This window comes from Bombus bifarius, unplaced genomic scaffold (genome assembly GCF_011952205.1).
Source record: "Bombus bifarius isolate JDL3187 unplaced genomic scaffold, Bbif_JDL3187 scf7180000008026, whole genome shotgun sequence".
NCBI lineage: Eukaryota > Metazoa > Arthropoda > Insecta > Hymenoptera > Apidae > Bombus > Bombus bifarius.
The window spans coordinates 665,515-685,689 of NW_022884399.1; the positions used below are offsets into that span (position 1 = coordinate 665,515).

The 20,175-nt window shown below is 36.2% G+C and overlaps 1 protein-coding gene across 5 annotated transcripts in view; it reads left to right on the forward strand.

The window, feature by feature from the left end:
- LOC117207269 (protein sidekick) overlaps nt 1-20,175 on the forward strand; it is a 43,664-nt gene that overhangs the window by 13,845 nt on the left and 9,644 nt on the right. For 2 of the 5 annotated variants that reach the window (XM_033447304.1, XM_033447306.1), the window contains exons 2-9: nt 16,751-16,846; nt 17,718-17,897; nt 18,263-18,476; nt 18,747-18,920; nt 19,175-19,383; nt 19,464-19,614; nt 19,765-19,892; nt 20,021-20,131. In XM_033447304.1, the coding sequence (XP_033303195.1) occupies nt 16,751-16,846; nt 17,718-17,897; nt 18,263-18,476; nt 18,747-18,920; nt 19,175-19,383; nt 19,464-19,614; nt 19,765-19,892; nt 20,021-20,131 (1,263 nt within the window). The remainder of the gene's footprint in view (nt 1-16,750; nt 16,847-17,717; nt 17,898-18,262; nt 18,477-18,746; nt 18,921-19,174; nt 19,384-19,463; nt 19,615-19,764; nt 19,893-20,020; nt 20,132-20,175) is intronic. The other 3 variants (XM_033447307.1, XM_033447309.1, XM_033447305.1) reach the window with 2 other exon arrangements.

Below are 20,175 nucleotides of genomic sequence, written 5' to 3' on the forward strand. Positions count from 1 at the left end.
AGTTAAAATTTAATAGAAGCAGTCATATATTTTATCCAAGTTAGTCTGTTAGTCCATTGTTTCCACGACTTGCAATATTCCAACAGAATCCTCATATTTCCATTAAATGATGCTTCTTTATACATAATTACAAGACTTAGAGCCTTTTTGTGCCTTCGTGTTCTGCCGTTGTTACCAGAAGCAGTATAATGCGTGAAAAGTGAAAATAGCCGGTGAATGGAGTAGTAAGTACTACGTTGCCAGTGCGTACCTATACGCTCAAGGTCTCTATCACTAACGGAAATGCTCGGTTACTTGAGCACGACTATGAAAGGACATTAAAAGTGTTACAGTTTCGCCGGCTTATTACATATGTAACGTCAGACAGTGAACCTTTCTTTCAAAGACGATGATTAAACAGCTTCTTCCCAGCTTCATTACATACGTAATAAATGTACAAAGTTAGATTAAAAATAAATCATAAACTTAGAATTTTGAAAATCATTCGTTTTATTTCATATGTGTTGCTACACAGATGTTAATAAGATGTCTTCATTAATCCCTTCAGTGAGGAATTTATTAAGATTTACTGTGAATTTAGAAAAATGTATTTATTGGATTATTTAGATGTATAACAATAACTTCAATTTCAGCGTATGATAATCTCTGCATAGATAGCGCTCTCCGTTCAAAATATCTTATTTGTATGTAACATCAATAGGAGCGAAGTGAAATAAAATGAAACGAAACGGGCACTGTTTTCGTAAACTTGGCCACGCGAGTACAATTGATTGTGCAATCGTAGTCCGCAGTTTGTACACTGTTATTACCGCACAGCGCATACCGTAGTACAGCTACTTTTACCACGATACCGCGTTTCCGGTACTCCCTTCAACTTTGCAATATACCTGCCGTGAACTGAGTGATAAAGTGTGCACCAACGTGGCAAGCTTTCCACTTTTCTTTTTTAAGAAACTTTTGCGTTGCGCGATTTCTTGCTCGTTGCTTACCTTTCTTATTCCTCGCGATGCGAGCTGAATACAAAGAAGGTAAAATAGCAAATTTGACCAACAACTCTCAATTGAGGTATTTTTTGATCGAGAATCTTTGACATTAGCGTCTTCAAGCATTTTTGGATTAGATGTTTAATTCACTGAATACAGACTATTGTTGAACATTGTTATATTCACATCGAATGATCGTGGGAAATTTCATGTTCTTTTTGTCTTTTCTCGTTTTCCCCTCGTTATTTTCCAACGGTTATCGGAGAAAGTTTCTCTCTTCGGCCATCAATGTGGCAAATCATGCAGCTGCAACTCGCAGATAACATCGTAACAATTGTGTAACACTTTGTTACACGGGTACGAGATTCCGTTAAGAAATTCAACTATAAATTACTTTTGCAAACGCCTTCGACAAATTACCCGTGGAGTCATTCAGTTTAAGTGTAACTGCGACGATTTACGAGCCGTGCAGCTTCTACAAGCTAAGGCTTAAGAAACCTTTCAGTGCTCGAGTTTTTTACTTCATTCTGTAACTGACGATAATGCTTTGTTTACCAGGTATTTTATCAGAATTAGTAAAAATATTTGATACAATCAATTTGCAGTGGAACATCTTTGTAAGAAGCCAATTCTTTTTAGAATGTTGAAAATATGTAAAATTGATAATAAAAAGACGAAACTTATTTAACATTCTAATGACTTTGGAAAACCTTACAAAAGTCACTAAATTTTTAAGTGGGAAATTCTACTAAATTCTAATTTCTTATGCGTATTCTAGTTGACGTCAAAACGAATATACATGCATTTAAAATCAAAGTTTAAATAAATCCATCGACAGCCAATTAAATTCAACAACAGGATTAAAAAATTCCAGAAAAATCGTTGGCAGTTAAATAGTTAAAGGAGGTCTTCCTGGAACCCTTAATGAACACCTTTCGGTTTCTTAGTCACATATCGGCTCGGATGGGTATTTCCTGTACCGTCGGACGAAGGGATTACAGTCTCGTGAAAGGGTTCCGCGAACGAACGAACTCTCGTGGTATGATTGTCTCTGGCGTTCTTGACCGAGCAATTTGTAGAATACGCGCTCGTGTGTATAACGCGGTCCCATCGGCGAGCCCGAGAAACGAACGATGCGGCTAGAGAAACCTGATGAGAGGAAAAGAGAAGGTCGAGACGAAGCAGCGAGCCAAGTTCGCGAAGGTAAAACGTGGAAAGAGAGGTCGAAGAAGCCGGGAAAGAAGAAGAATAAAAGGGGACCCAGCGAGGACGGTTGTGGATCGAGGAGAAGGGATAGGAAAGACTGGTTGAGAAACTGCTATCACAACGACCGCGACGCTCTGGACTCTCTGTACACGAAGACATAACCTAACCTAACCCAGCGTCTTGTCACTCCGGAATCTTCCTTACGTGTCCTTACTACCTTCGTGTAAATAATTCTTTTTCAGCAAAGTATCCTAAGGGGATGATCGGACGTATCTACGTTTTGTTTTAGAAATGTTTGAAAATGTAGGGAATGTATATAACGGTATCGCAGCGTTCGAGTTTCTTTAACGATCATATAGTGTCTATTTTCTTGCGAGTATAACAATACATTCGCTGGCTTAAGAAAGTACAGAATTTATAACGTATGATTTATATTATAGAGATTATATTGCAATTTCTGCATTCGGTCCTGAACAGTTTTGTTCCGAGCATTCTGAGGACTAATCCTATATTCCTTTTCTGCCAAAATCAAAGTGATCTTTCAGAGTCTCTCGTTGAAAGTATCAGCTACGTTAATCGTTTTTGTCTAAACGCGTATGTAAGTACGCGAGCTCATCGGCTATGTCGATAACTTACAATTAGATTGAACGCGTATATGGGTTCATCGTCCGCGGATAGTTAAAACATAGTCAGTTGTTTAATTTGATAGCCAGCAGAACGTCATAGCTGGTGAATGTACGAAGGTTCTTTGTGGAAAGTACGGCTCAGTTTAGCCGAACTTAATTTAACGAGTCGACCACGCGAAAACTCGTCCAGTGTCCTGGTGCTTGTAAGGACACTCAAGACGAGCCACGAAGCATGCAACGAGCCGTGTGCCAAATTGGACTCGGTTGCCCTCTTCCTACCGTACGAACCTGCCAGTTCTTCTTCCATTAACCGTACGAAATGAAATTAATCTAATGAATAAGGGAACCTGCCTTTCTGATCGTGTTTCGCGATATATAAACGACAAAGAGAACGTGGAAAATTGAAAAAGAAACGTAATTTTCTCACAGTACTGGGGATGGACAGTATTGCGCAATTCATATTAGGTCATTTGTCCATTCTGTGCATATATGTATTGGGCAGAACGATGAGGCTGTATTATTGTACATAACTCAGTCGAATAGAGGTAAAAATAATAAACTCGAAAATAGTGAAAAATCGAAAGACTTTCTACTTTTCAATTTCATTCGGCACATTTGCCTTTCACATCCGCTTTGTCACCGTGACGTTGTAAAACAGGATCTGCTCAAGGCTACGAAATGGGATGGCTCGATTCAAAGGGTAATCTTCCGCCACTTATGTCTTCGTGCGTCCTTCGAATGTCAGTAGGAATTCACGCAGCATAGCACGAACGTGAATAATAATTGGCTGAAGTAAATGCAGTATTGTATGTTAGGATAAGGGTACTGGTAGTTTAAACGTCACCCGTAGCGTGAAGCAAATGTAGTATAATAATGCAGTGAACTGTAACGTGGGTGAAACAATTTTTATTATTATATATAGCAGTATTTTGTAATTAGCTTTATCTGCGTGCAAACGCTGCAATCCTTAAAGCGAATGATTGAAATTTTATCCCATCGAGTTTCACTTTAAAAACTATGTTCATGTATTTCCACTTCAGGAACGAGCAGTTTTTTTTAATCGATCTGAGATCAATTTTATAAAGACATGACGTAGATGCCGATTGTTGTTACACTTGATCGCCTTCTAGTTTTTATTTCACTTTTACTCGAGCCAGTTGCAACTTACGCAAGTTGGTAAAACGGTCAGTTAAGACTGCGAGAGCGATGAACTAATTCCAATTCAACAAAGTGCAATAACCGTTATATAGATACACGAGCTAATCGTATCGATCGACCTTATGTAACGCGGAACTTTGATTTCAGTGTCTAAGCTCGGTACAATCGGCCCTATCAAGCGTTTAAACCTTGTTTATCGCTGAACAGAAATTCCATCGATTGTCGTTAGAGCTCCGAAAGTGTTCGACTATTTCAATTTATAATGTTGAAAGATTCGTCAAAAGATTACTCGAGAATTCATTTCATTTTCATTTATTACTAAGTATACTTGTATCGAGGGTCGAAAACGTAATAAAAATGAACTGAATTTATAATCGAATTCAATTTGAAGAAATTCCAACTTTACTTTTAACTTATGAATTTCAGAACTGGATATAAATTGAAGATTATAGCACTACATTATAAACAGCTATTTCCTATTTCATTGCAAAACTTGTATCTTGTTGCAACACGATTATTCCCACATAAATAATGAGAAGAAACTCTTCTTCCTTTATTGCGTCTAACAATCATCATGGGAACAAAAGAAAACAATCAATTTTATAATCAAACTTGACATTCTTCTCCTATTGTATGGTTATTATAGAGATATAATAGATTTCTGTTATGTATTATAAATTTATGTGATAGATTAGATTCTTAAATACTGAAGAAAGTAGACCTTTCTTTAACAAAATCATTTTCAATTCTATTATTCTCATTCACTACCGAGACGAGCAACCCAATTATCGGTTTTATCTGCAGGCACAGGAAAGATAATCGGCTGAACCTCGAATCTTCTTTAGAAGAGAAAAAACAGGCCTGAAACGTGATTAAACGATCGTTCGATCGAAAGAAAAAAAGAGGAGAAAGACTGCCGTGACTTGGTAGTGCAAAAATGATAGCGTGCACCGCGTTTCCTCCCTTCTCCTGAAGGATTTCCCTTCAAAGGGCTTCTTTCTCTCTAGGTCGAGCACGCGATGCTTACAAATTTACGTTCCATTTACATATCGCGAACCGCCAGCTGCCTCGTTCCAGCCGATTGTTCAATGAACTTTAAACACTCTGTTTCACGCTGCATCTCTCCGCCCGTTCTTCACGCGTTCGCATGTGTATAATGAAATTTGCACTATTAACCCCGTTGGGATTACAATTCCAATCTACTGTTTTTATGAGAAGATAGTTTTCTACTCTGCTTTACTTGTTATCTTTGCTTCTTTCAACATATGAATTTACGGATTTCATAATTTTAGAAATATTCTTTGTAAATTTCGCTTTCGTAGCCACAAAAAATCAATGAAATGGGATTATTGTTCTTGAAAGAACATTCGATTACCGCTGAAAAGATTCGATATTAAGGAACAATTCTGATAATATTCTTTAAAGAGGACAAGTAGCTCTATCAATAATTTTATTGAAGAATACTCTAAAAATATCCTAATTAAGGATAAGGTCACATTATATTTCGAATCCATACAAATACACATTAATATGTAATGGTAACAGAGTCATATCTTTCTTCTCCTACTTATCCCCATTGTTGACCTCATTCTGCAAAGTACTTACCTACATTTACTTTGTTCTAAACAGAGACGTAGTATCATTTGTTATAATTTTTCAATAAATGTGCTATTTAAATGTGCTATTTAAAAAACGAGTTAATAAAAGCCATTTTGGAAAACCTTTTCCTGGAATTCTTTCTAGGTAAAGGAAACTTGGATTCTAGAAAATGTAGACGAAAAAAGGGCGAAGATCCAGTCGTGGGAATGCACAAGTTGTGAGAATGTGCACTGAATTGTCGGTGATTTTCTTCTGTGCTAATTCAAGGTTTTGCTCTGCTGAACGAGTTACTCTTCGACTCTTGAACAACGACCGTGTGTACATTGTGCCCTATGCACATTGTGCAGTCCACGCGAAAACCTGTCATTTCTGCACTTTATGTCTCGACATTAAAATTGTACTGCGTGAAATGATTAGGAAATTGATATACATATACATATCTGATATACATATTTTTTCTATGCATCAAGGAATTATTGAAATGAATGAATCAAAGTCATAAATGAGCAATAAAAAATAATAATAATAGTAATAAATTTTATAGTATAGAGGAAACCTAATAAAATAGATAGAAACGTTTTTGTTATATGGAGTAAAATTTTATTTATATACATCTTTCGGAAAACCAGCAATTTATATAACTAGAGTTCACATAATAGGAGACAGATCACTGATCCTCTACGCAACAACAAATTTTTCGTGGATCTGATAAGAGTTCACGTCCATATAAGTGAATTCAATCAGCATGAGTTAATTTAATCGGTTAGTAAGTAAAATTTCCATCAAATAACCGAAGCTTCATCATTCGTTTATGGAAACCTTCGAATAAGATTATAAATATAGAATCAAAATAAATCACTCAAAGTTACATTCAGAACATTCAGAATAACTTACTTATTATAAAATCTCGTAGTTATCATTTCCAGTCACTCATTCTCAATCAAGAATCTTTCAAAAATAGAGAAATTCTGTTTCCTGAGAATGATATGACGTAACTGGTAGCGTAGCCCGCTGATTTTTCTTTGACGTTTACATCAGAAGGCCGCGTCTATCGGCGAGAAACTGGTTTGACGCTACGACAAGCAGCGCCGGCTCGGATTGGCATTGGACCTCCGGTGTAATGTACTTGAACGCGATTGCATTGGAGAATACAGAGTCGGACTGTACTCCGTCTCGCAGTAGCCGTTTAGACACGTTACCAGGAGGGAAGAAGAGATATTTGGCTATCTGCCAGTGCAGCCGACCGAAATGAACGAGGTTCACGGTCGAGACTGGAATTCAGAAGCCACCGCCTGCGCTCCAAAGCCGAATGAAATCGTAACCGCGGAAACTGCCACGCATCCTCCTTTAGGATAGGTGCACGTTGGATGACGCTGTACTGTTCAGTGAGTGTCGCGACCGGAACGTAAATAAAATAGCATGTTAGTAACATTAACCCCGATGCAGACGAGCGATGCGTCGCGCCGCTCCGATATTTCATCCGGTGACGTTTTGCGATTTAGCGAATTTAGATTTTTAATGACGCAACCCATACGAGACGTACAATCATTCCATATAATAATGAAATTGTATGCTTGCGTGTGCTCGATATTTCGTTTATTTGATAGCGGTAAATTTGAGTTAGATTTGTTGAACTGGGAATGGGTGAACTAGTCTTTAATTATTTGTTTAAAAATTAAAAATATATAATGTTAAAATATTAATTCAGTAAATTCGATAATACTGATATTAATTAATTAAATCATATTGATCCGTCGTGGGTTGAACCTTTTTTCAACTATCAATTGTATATGACCAGTGAAAGATTGCGACTTAATCCCCCTTTATTTACTTAATTTAATTTCTCTTTATTTATTCACTTAATTTGTCGCCTACGTGTGATCTTGGAGTTCCCTTCGTGGCTGTTAAACTCGACCAATTTCTTGGAATACGTTCACTGAAAATCGATCCACTATACTACCTTTCTTATCGATGTACTATGCCGACTGATATCCAGTAGATTCTCTGCTTTTGACGTGTTACGTGAGTGTATTTAATTCGAAAGTTCCGGGTCGATTTTAATAGCTGTTTTAGCTAGAAACCGTGAGTTCAGGGTAGGAGCAAATGGCAAAAGTTTTGGGGCTGCTTTTATAGGAGTTATGCAGTCTATTGCTATCAAATGCAGACCGAAAGAATTGAGAATGAATTTCAAAAAAATAGAATTCTCTCGCAAAACAATCAACCATCAAAACTTTCTTCAAATCATAATTAAGGATCCTTAAAGCTACCATTCACTCTTTTACGATACGCAAATCCAAGAACCAAGCTTTCTACTCTTAATAAACCCAAACCTGGCCATAATGAGCTATATATACCAACAATTAACACATTCAAGTCATTATATAAGTATAGGTATAAGATAAAGGTCACAGTATGTCCACGAGGGATCGAGCTTCACGTTATGCTCGTAATAGCGAACCAACGAGGATTTCGAGTCGGCACAAGCTTCTCCAGGTTAAACAGAAGAAATTCAGCAATTTCTGTGTGCTGGTATTGGCAGTCTAGCATAGTGGCTGGCTGAGTCAGCGGCGTTAGACAAAGGGCGAAGGGAGGGAACTTTCTCTTTTTTTTCAGGGGTTCGCCTTGAAATAACCACCCGTCGTCGGCTTTAGCCGACGATGAAGTGCACTTGTAAGCGAAGTGCGGCCAGGAAGCCAAGCGCATATGGTCCTAGGAGAAACACACGCTCGAATTCGACGACGATGCCACGTGTTCGAGGGTCGATGCACCGTTGGTTTCGTTCTTTCGTACGTTCCTGTTCCGATGTCCCCACGATTCCCTCTGGGGATCTCCTTTCGTCGACGGTAGAAAAGAAAAAGCTAGCATTGGGTTAGGTTAAGCACGTCCTGCGTTCTCTATTGAGCGTAAACAATACGGTGAGAGCAGCGGTGATTTAAATAACCCTGGCATAACGAACCTTGAACATGCTTGTTTCGGTGGGAAGCGTTGAGTGTTGCGAAAGGTGCACTGGTTTCATGGTGTGGTAACACGCATTTTGAAAGCGTTTAATAATAATCTTCATGGGGCACATGGTTGAACATGTTATGTTGAATATATCAGATCTTTTCAAAGGTTTTTGCATATTTCTGCGTAAATGAGTGTTAAAAATGACCTCACTGAATATTAAGCGTTATTATTGTAATATAACGGATAATTGAAAGTTTAAATACCTTTATATTTTTATTCATAATACATATACGTTTGTACAAAGTCCAAACGTATTAGAACAATTGTTTGATCTGTAGACTTCAGTTCATTGGAATGATTCTACGTTACTGTTATGATGTATACGATCAGATCTATAAATCACTTTAACTCGAATGACTCCAGTTCTTTGCTTCAGTTGTTTCTCGAAAGGATAAAGTACCACTTCCATCGAGTACATTGCTCTTTTTACTTCTAATGAATCATAAACAGGGTAGAGACTATTATTGTCGAAACTAAAGCGTACTTACCTCATGTTCACACCTGTGTGCACTTATGAGGACCAGTATGGCATTATTATTGGGTGAAGACGGATGAAAGAAAACATATGAAGTTCTTAAAATACATTCTTGTGTTTCACGCTTTATTCGCTTGTCATTGTTATCAAAATTTTCTCTTAGCACAATATTTTTTCATAAAATATTCGAAATTGAAATAATCTCAAACGCAAAAGTGCAGTAAATTGCTGTCTCTTATTTTAACAAATAATCTCTATTTTAAATTCTTTTTCTATTTGTTCTAAATTGTTCTAAATCTATTCAATTTACTCACAGCTTTACAAGTATATGAATAAAAATAGTTCAAATTGTGGATGAAAATAATTTAAGTTATCGTTTCATAAAAAAACGTGGTGCACGAACTCTCCGTTTCGAATCGTCGTTTTCCTTAACTTATTTATCCTAATTCTGTCGATTTCTCTGTTCTTATCAAAATGGGACAAAATTGTGAATTCTAAATTGAATTTAACTTTGATAACTAACGATTGAATGGGTGTTTTTACGGTAAGCCAGTAGGAAGGTTTTCGATTGCGCGCGGATGGTACGATATCGATTCGATGCCAAGGGAAGAAAAAACGAATGCACGATAGTTGGACGATTACTTTCGACCGAAATGCACAGACAAGTCGCCCTGCTTTGCCAATTTTTCGACGCGATTTTTCGCCAATGCCGCATTCTGCCGCCCGTCTGCCTATCCTCGTTTCGATTTATCGAATCGTTCCAAAGAGCGTGCGTTTACCCAGAAAGATGTCGTAAACGCGGCCTTACATCCCCATCTGTAAATATTAGGACATCTATGAGATAAACTAAAATAACTGAAGAAAATAAATCTAGTCAGCGCAAAGAATCAACAGCAAATTATTGACCTTTTTAAGAATTATTACCTTATTTGAAATTGTAGATTGTAATTAAATCCTGCATGAACACAGGATTCCGATCGATTAATCTCTTCGCTGACAATCTGGATCAATTGCCATGTTTTGTACGAGACTGGAATATGTTCTCATTTTTGGATGGAAATTATTTATGTTACTCTGTTGCGTGGAAAATTTGCTTTACGGGACAAACCTGGAACTATTTCGAATCGGAAGTTGTTGAAACTCCTTTGTTCTGCCAAATACGTCGACAGACTTTATAGTCGAGATATATCCTAATGCGAATATTAAAAACTGTGAACATCGAGAAACTTATGATATACATGCGCCGTAAACTATTGTCAGTTGGCGTTATGGGTGTTTTTGAAACTTTATGACTATTTATCGCAAGTGTGTATATCACAGGTGGATAAATTGCGATGTTTTAGTACAGGAAATTTTTGAATAAAATTATTCTTAGCCCTTCTAAAAAGACTTTTAAAATTCCAAAAACAAAATTCAGTATGAATTTTTTATTACACCATATGTAATACATTTTTCCAAGCTACTCATATTTTATCTATTTTTCAAAAGAAATATCAATATGTTAAAAGTCTTCGAACCACCTATTTAAATGAAAGAAAGTGTTCCACAAATTTTAATCTCACTTTTATCGATCACTAATTTTCTACTTCAAGAAGAACCACTCCAGAAGGAAAGAGAGAAAGAAAGCCAGGATCAATGATAGAAACTTACAAGCCATCCTCAACTGGGTTCGTAAACTGAATTCGCTCCGGAAAAAGAAAAAGTATGGCGCGCACAGTTTGTCCGATTTGAGTGACAATACGGATTTCACTTTGATTCGGGCTGGTTCACGCGAGATATCCTGACCGATAAGCGACGAAGGCCTCCGCAAAATGTTGCGCATTGCGTCTTACAACACGCAGTGCCAGCTATAGCTTCCGCCCGCTGGGGTGCATGCCACTCTCTCCCTCTCTCTGCAGTTTGCAGGTGGTCAACCTCGTGCTTGCCGTCTTTGTGCAGTGCTGAACTTCCATCTTCGTCTCGATCGAAGCTGATCCGACAAGGAGAAGCCACGCTGTTGGAATTTCTCTTCATTCTTTCCTTTTTTCTTCTTTTAGGAAGTGTGTGTAGGGATGTTTGTATAGATGCTTGTTGGTTTATAATGGAAAATGTGGTGAACAGATTAGTTGACGATAGAAGTGAAGCAATTAAATGAATATATGAAAGCTGGATTTTTATATATTTGTCATTGTTACGTATATTTCGTATATTTTTGCACATTACAATTTTTCATACATTCAAACAAATCCGCAGTGTAGTCGTGGATATTTGTGTTATACAACACTTGACATTTTATTAGCATCGTAACGAGGTACGAATGTTATGATAAAATCTGAAATCAATTTGAAAATATACCTAGAAGTTATAAGATGTCTCCAATCGAAATCCCTCAATTTCGAAGTCTGTAATAAAAACGTTTGTGTTTAACTCCTGTTTAGATATCTAACACGGCAGTGATACAGGAAAAGTGATCCACCCGAGGTCGAGTTCACTTTCAGTGAAAATTTCAACCCTTGTGGAGAGCGCGCATATTTTTAGGGAGCAAGGAAAGCGTCTCTCGAACAGATCCGGTATATCCTCAACTTAGTAATATGCTGTTAGTAAAAGCAGATTATCCACGGGCTGCAGTCTTGCCCTTGTGCGTAAACGCATACCCTCTCTCTTACCGTATTTCGTGTGACAGCTGCGGTGCTTAAAATAGGGGTTCAGTAGTTCAGCAACGTACACCGTTGCTTTTGTACAGCCACGATAACACGAGCATGTGCTGGATAAATCGTGCAGCGATTGTCGTACTGAATAAACCTGATTTTTCCTTTCATAGAGCTCGTTGTATGCTGCTTCGGCGACAATGATGGACGAATCACCGGAAAATCTATTTCATTTGCATGCTTCGTTGATTACTGTTCTTCCGCTGTTGTTTGGCAAAAAGTAACGAGAACTTATGCTGCGTTGAACTGATTGGAATTTTATATCAATAATAAAGATTAGTTTGTTTTTATAGAAAAAATTATAAGAGATATTGTATTATAATAATGATCTGTATTTTTGCAGATGTTAAAGATTTAGACATTAGAATGTTAAATCAAAAGGTATGGGTATTTTAATTCAAAATATTTGAATAATATACCGCACTGCATATGTTTGAACAGTATAATTTTGGATAATAAATTATTAAATTATTTGAATATCGTGTTAAATTGATTATACGTGAAATTTGGCCTAAATTGGTGAAACAAAAGTCATGCACCTCCTTGTGGGGTGAGTAATTGATACGATCGATATAAGGAGTCATTAGTGACTGAGAATATTCATTGGTACATGAATAGTCTTTGGAACTATTCCATTGAAATAAAAAGAGAATTAAAAATTCAACAGTTCGAAGTAATATATATTTATAATGTATACGTTCGAATCACGTTATTTAAAACTTCCTTAAATTTTACAAAATACTGCTGTGAATTATTAAAATTACTTGACATCGTAGATATCGTGTATAAATTTTAATTTTGCGAATTCAGAACAGGATTAATTTCGTATTGATTTTCATTCGCATTTTAGTATTAGAAAAGAATGGCAATTAGTTTTATTCTACTTATTGATCGAATTCTGGTTGGTTACCGGTCAGCAAAACACGTTGCTATATAATTAACTATTTGCATACGTTTTGTAGACTAAAGGGTGAACTTTGATAGAAACTCCAACTTTACATTTTGGACCTAGTCAAATATTTTTATGCGCTTTTATACACCTTTTTGGTGCGTTTTTAATGGTTTTAGTATTTTATCTAAAAAGAATAGGACAATTTTTAAGGTATTGAAGAAAAGAGATATGAAAATACATAAAGATACCGTCGAGTTTGACACGGAATGCTTTGTGAACACGAAAATATGTAATATTTTCAACGTCTCAAAATATTTCTTAGAACTCGAGCAGCTTCTAGGTCGTTGAAAAATTTTCCGTTCTTTTCCCACAGTTTAATATCTTGAATATCGTTCACGTTGACGCGAACTTTTCGAATCGGAAATTCAAAAGAGGCTGCATAAAATGCGGGGCGAATACGGCAATTCTCAGATGTATTTGAATGAGTTTGCAGTATTCGGTCGTTCACATTATATAATTTAGTGTTAAAATTATGGAAAAGGATTGAATACTGAATGTAGAATATTACAAAATATCTAGCGTATTAAAAGTTTGATTTATACAAAAATATCTTTTCATCTTGATAAAATAGAGATGAAGTAGATTTTTATAAAATTTGAAGATGTATGATAAATTGATTTTCTATTATTACTTGTACTATTCTTTTTGAAAATATACAAAGTAGCATGTATACAAGCCTCTGCTGATACAGATGCGCTTCCTAATTTCAAAATTTCCTAATTATACCGCGTTTAAGCTTTAAAGTTAGTTTTACTGACGACACCGCGATGCTATGCAAATGATTACATTGTCGCATTAATGCATGCTGTTATGCCATGTTACATGGTGTGGTAGTCAAGTACTGACATCCCGTCATGGAATAACTAAAAACAGGAAAGTAAAATGCTACATTTTACATTTTTAATTCATTTTTATCATGTAGAAAATAACGCACATAGTAGTATTATAAAAATTACAATAATGATAAAAATTTATTTAAATTGATTAAAAGGATGAAAGGAAATTCCAGACTCACTATGCTACAGTGTATGCAGGACCCAAAAGCAGCACCCGTTGTGCTCCACTTATTAAAGCTCTTCGAGTATCCCTCTTTGAGATGCTATAAGGAGCACATATGAAGCTGCCGCTTCTTATTTCAGCCTGACCGCATTAATGTTCCGTTTTATTTCGGTGCGTTGAAGAAAATGAGGTAATCAGCTTTTTTCATTTTTCTCGCCATCTCACCAGAAAGAATACTTCGCTAAACTTGTACACTTACCGTTTGCGCACACATCGAGCTTCCTTTGAACAACAACCTGTTGTGCATTTACTCTCACGCGCAGTAAATTTCCTGGAATTTCAGAGATTCTATGTTAAAAATAAGAAATTCGGTTTAAGACGCTATTCCTTAAATTTTTTCAGTTTTTGAACCTAAATATTATTGATTACGCCACTCTCTTATGCTGTAAAGTCTGTAAACGAATTTATAGAGTCGGATTTATTAGTTAGTAGCGTTTATCATTAGAATGAATTACGATAAGCTCTATCTAATAACAATAATAAAAGTTATACGGAAACTTGTGAGACAGGGAGTATATTTCAACGTGATATCGATAAGACAGTTCTGTCGCGCATTCATAGATGTAGTGCAATTTTAAGTCAATGGAAAGTTTACTAGTTAAGTATTACATCGCGCGGCACTCCTAGACACTGATGGATTTCAAGAATAATGAATGGCGGTCCTTAAGCGCAGTGCTTATACTTCAAGACGAAGCTGTGCTATGCTCTATAAATCAAAGGGTGTGTCGTGTGTTTATCCATGGCAAATTAATTCTACATAGTTTGATTAGCGTTCTCTACCTTTATCTGGATACGGATCATAAGTTAGAGATAAGTTGGAGATAAGTTGCATAAGAAGATAATTTTCCGTAAGAAAATTATTATATTTATAGTTTTATACATACTTATATTTGTTGGAATAGATACTTTTTTCTTTATTTTAGATTTGAATTGCTGTATCCTTATTCCTAATTGCAATTGATTAAAAATAAAATTTTCTTTAAACTCGGAATCTATGAACTTTTCATAAAGAGCGTACTCCAGCTAACAAAATATTCCCATGGGAAGACACAAAGATGCCGTTCATGTATACGTATAATCGAGTAATAAAAAGCACGAGAATATTGTGTGTATTCTCTAATGGACGTGTATTTATCGTATCTGTAATTCATCGCCATCGTTTCAAGCTAACGCGACTGATTATATGGTCATGGAAATAGAAACTGTCAACCAAGCACGACCGTCTAAAATGCTACTTGAAAGATAATAGCCCGTTATTTTTTTCCCCATTCTATATCATTTCTTTCAATAAGACAAACCTCTCGAGCCGGCCTTCAAGAAATTATTATCGAGTATACCATCGATTATTGTGTCAACGATCATTCCAATTTATCAACTCAGAAACCGTCTCTCGTTACTCTTGCGTGGATCTTATTTAACGCGAAGATGGTTTCTTTCATCGCATTACGCTTTCAATCGTATTGTAAAAGGAAGATTTTTAAAATTATAGAATATTCGATTATAAAAAATATTTAAAACAGACAGAAAGTTTAAAGACAGTTGAATTCTAAAAATTTCGAAACACTAATTGTGCATTCTGGTACTAAAATTAATTTTGTTGTAAATTTCAAATGAAAGATTTTCTCATTTCAAATGCTTTCCTGCGTAATTTCTCCAATAAAGAATATTTTTTTTCTCGCAGCTCGTTCAAGATTAAAAATGTTATCCTCTTGACGAGGAACTCCATACGCCAAAAAACACAATAGCACATCGTCGTCGTAAAGTGTTCTTGCGTGTTTGTATGTACAGCTGAAAAGAAACGACTTTACTCGGAAATAATCGTTTCACAGGCTGTTCTAATTATACTCCATTAGCGTGTTAATGCTCGAATCAGTTTTTAATGAAACTTAACCACATTTGCAGCGTTAATGTCGTATGGTGTTATCTTTTCATCGACTCCAAGTGAAAGTTAGCAAATCCTTCTTAACCAAATGAATGGGTGACCAGGAACATTTTCTCTACACTATACGCTCAAATAGATTGTAAGACTCATCGTGCATAATCTATAGTTTGAAATTCTATAATTTAATTAAAAAGAACGCAATAGTACTCTATAGTAATGAAATAAATGAATACAGGAACTATACTCGAAGTAAATAACTGCATGGATTCCAATGCAGTGCAAAGCAACCGAAAAGGGCTCATAAAGTTATAGCTTATGGTGTATATGTGCATTATGTTCGAGTCCCATGTAACAACGACTGAGTCATCAGGTTTAGACGTGCGTAGTTTACGGTGTACCAAAAGGATGAAGAGAAGAGTAAAGAATGCGAACAGCCGGATGCCGTAGAACCGAGTCACATGGACGTAAACCGACACGTGCACCCTCTTTTCTGACACGGTCCGATGATTTTTAAGATGGGGGCGAATACGGTGGACTTTCTCATCGGCTAACCGACGGATTCACCGCAACGCTCAACCCGTTTCGTTTGATATTTCTCTTTGTTTCGTCGTTAATTGTCTAAATATACGCTTTTTCTGTATTGTCTCGCAAACTTTGTTCCGTTCCTTGAAAGTTCCGTAAATTGGACGAAAACTTTCTTGAGACAAGGAAGAAGGTACTAGTAATAATATTGAAACGTACCTTTTTACAAAATCACTAGGATTTAAGGAATTAAAATCTAGCTTTTTTAACTTAACATTCAGAACTGCTTCAAAGAATTCCCTTCTTTGTACTGCTTCGGTTATGAAGCCTACTAATTCGTCGAGTACCTTAAAAACCATTTCTCGTACAGTTTATAACGAGTTTACGACCCCTTTCACAATTTTTTCGATATCAAATTCGTACAAGGTATGAAATGTTATTTTAATACTCAATCTCATAAGTACTTCCAGAAAAGTATATGAAAATGTCTAAAAGTATATCTACACGAAATGTTATATCGATTTAATCAATTTGTTCGCGAGTAACAGCGTAATTGAACTATATATTGAAATTCGCTCTTTCGATCTTTTTACAGAGACCCTCCAGGAACCGCGCTTCACCACTCAGCCTTCCAGCAGCGGCAATATTCTTAGCGAAAATCGGACAAAATTTCTGCAGTGTCAAGCGAGAGGTAAATAGGGAACGTAGAGAACGTAGTATTCGACGAGATTCGACCCGGAAGCGATGATTTCAAATGCATTAAGAACCTCTTCTCGTCTCGATTTTACCGCGATATTATATTATTTTAAAGATGAATCGATTAAGTTTTATAGAGTTCACTTAGTAAAACGTACTTTTCTCGTATTCCAAATTTTAATCATCAAATTGAAAATAAAAAATGTCTTGTTCTTACAATTAATAAATGTACAGTTTAATAAATTATTTTAGTCGATAAGTTTTGAGATATGAAACAATCGTGCGATTATTCCGATTTATGGTTCATTTTCGAGATTTCTGGAGTTTTTTTTACTCGAATTTCAGTTCTATGGAAACTGACAAATTTTCCTACGTGTTTTTAATATCCCATTGTTCTCATGAAATATCGAATAACAGCCGGATGAGACGGTGGCCAGATGAAGCCTTACAGTTGCACCGTAGTGCCGTAATATGATAGTATGACCCTGTACTAATAGTATTAGGTCGCTGTATATTACATCTACTTCTTGACCAAACGAAGAATGCCTATAGTAGCCGCGAAAAATATTAACACCTTGAACTGTCATCATTCGTGACATTTAAACGTGAAGTAGATATAATTCGTGAAAACGAAAACTGAAATCGTGTAAATTGTAATAATTTGTTGAAAATACACAAATTTAGGATCATCACTGTAGTATATGTAATGTATCTAGTAAAATTTTGTCTTAATGAAACTTTCACTTTTAATGATTTATATCTTTTTTAAAAGATAGAGCTTCAATTATATAAATTGTCCTCTGACAAATTCAGGTAAATAAAGTACTATTCTCTGATACATTATTACGTTTACATTCTGTTCGCAGGAAATCCTCAGCCAAAATATAAGTGGTTCAAAGATGAGGTACCCCTCAGCAACGAGCTTACTTCGGAGCCTTATTTTCGAATACAAAGTACACGTAGAGAAGACGCAGGAGTTTATCACTGTGTCGCCACGAACGACGTAGGATCTATATTTAGTGAAAGAATTACATTTGCGGTAGCCTGTACGTATATAATTAAACACGACAGTTTCACATTTTTCTAATTATCCTAATTAATCCTAATCAAGAATCGAACACGTTTCAGTTGCTTTCACTTTCATTTATTTCGATCTACCATAACAAAACTAAAAACAGGAAACGAATTACATGAAAAGCGTGCTATTTCAAAGTCGAGCTATATACTACAGCCAATTGTAAATTAAACACAGCGAGTTTTATTGCGCACAGCAACATTCGATCCATCTGCGTTCTCCTCTTTATCACGCTCTAAGACACGATGCTCTGATTATCACGAGCAACGTACATATTTTGTCGCAGTTAATGCATCCAGCGCGATGAAAGTAACACCGTAATATTATCCTGTCCAGATATGGGGGTGTTCGAGGATCTCACAGAGAGGATGGTGAGCGTGAAATCGGGCAGCGCGGCTGTTTTAACGCTGCCACCGATAGAAAGCCATCCTGCACCTGACGTTACATGGTTCACGTCCGACGGCTCGTTGTTATACGGCATAAAATATGCGTCTGTTCATCACACGTTGCTTATCCTGAACGCTTCTGAGAGCGATCAAGGCCTGTACAGGTTCGTATTAAAGTAACTGGTCCAGGGAGTTACCTTGTGTAGTTATCAGAGAATGGATGAAGTACCTGTGAAACTTTATTGGACGATAGCTATATAAGCTGTGGATCTAAAAGTTTATATATTCTTTTATATATCTACAGTGAAATTTTTCAACTTAAGGGAATTTTCGTATAAAGGAATAGAGGAACTTATTTTTCGTTACATGTAATTTTCTTATAACTAGAGAAACTAAAGGAAATGTTCCCTTTCGCATTTTTATATGTTAAACAGGGCCAGAGCCATTAACACGCAATTGGGAAAAGAGGAGAACAGTCCGTTTTTCAAGTTGCAAGTTACGGGAGATGCCAACGCTGAGGTGGCACCTAGTATCATAGTGAAACCGCAGGACACTCAGATCATCAAGGACCAGGACGTTACCTACATACATTGCATAGCCAATGCTAGGTAATTCGTGAATTTTACAGAAGAAAGGATACAAATTAGTCATATAATAAAATAATAATGCTCTTGCGACCTCCATTCTACAAAATCTGAATATTTGCAATAATACAAAATAAACCTTTGAAAAAGTAAGACTTTATACATTTTTCCCTTCCTTAAAGAGAATGGGTTACACTTTGAAAGTTTGATAAACTGGCTCGTAATCACTCTACATGAAACTGTTCTGTGAGAGAAATGTTTCAAATGGGTAATTTTAGATCTCTTCATGAGTTACGAACTTTATGGACGAAAGACGGGATCCCCATCGAGAACTCGAGGATATCATATAGTTTTAACGACTCGTGGAATAGAACTTTGGCGTTAATATCGGCAAACATAACTTACACCGGCGTATACTCGTGCCATGTGGACTTAAGAAGCGGTGGATATCCAACAGTGAACGCGAGCGCGAATGTTGTCGTATATGGTAAGACGGATTCAACAATTGGAGATTCGTAACCTTTAAATTTCCCATATATGCGTTATTCTTATGTTATAATATTTTAGAAAAACCAACTTTTATAACGGAATTGAAACGAGAAACTCTTAGTGATTATGGATCAACTGTAACGTTACCATGCGATGCTGTCGGTGTACCTCCTCCTAAAATCACTTGGTTTCGAAATGCAGAGCCTGTTGATCATCTTCTTGGATTTAGGTATGATTTTTAGAAAAACTGCTAAATTTTCAATCAGTAAAAAAATTCATTAATTGCTACCTAAAGTATGTATTTTAACTAAAATCATCTATCAAATTCAAAATTCTCTTATCTTCCTATTTCTATATTCTTCTGCACTTTTATGTATAGGTACGCACTGGAAGAAGATGGCTCCTTAACAATTAAAAAATTAACCATGGATGACTCAGGAATGTTCCAATGTCTTGCATCCAACGACGCTGGCGAAGCATCCAGTTACACCTGGTTAAAAGCAAAAAGTTAGTACATTACACGTTGGAGTTACATGAAATCATTAAATATATTATTATTAATTTTTTGTTTTATTTTATTAGTCAAACGATGTTTCTTTATATTTATAATAAATGACGTATTTTTTATGGGGCAGAAGGATTAGAAAGCAGACTGAAAAACAGAGTTGTTCGCTGGGCAGCTGGCTACAATGTAGTCAGAGTTCGCCAATCTGATCGCCGTTTTAAGTTCTCTCAATATCCAGACAGTAAGATTCTAACGACAAGTCGCCACGAAATATCCACCTCCTTT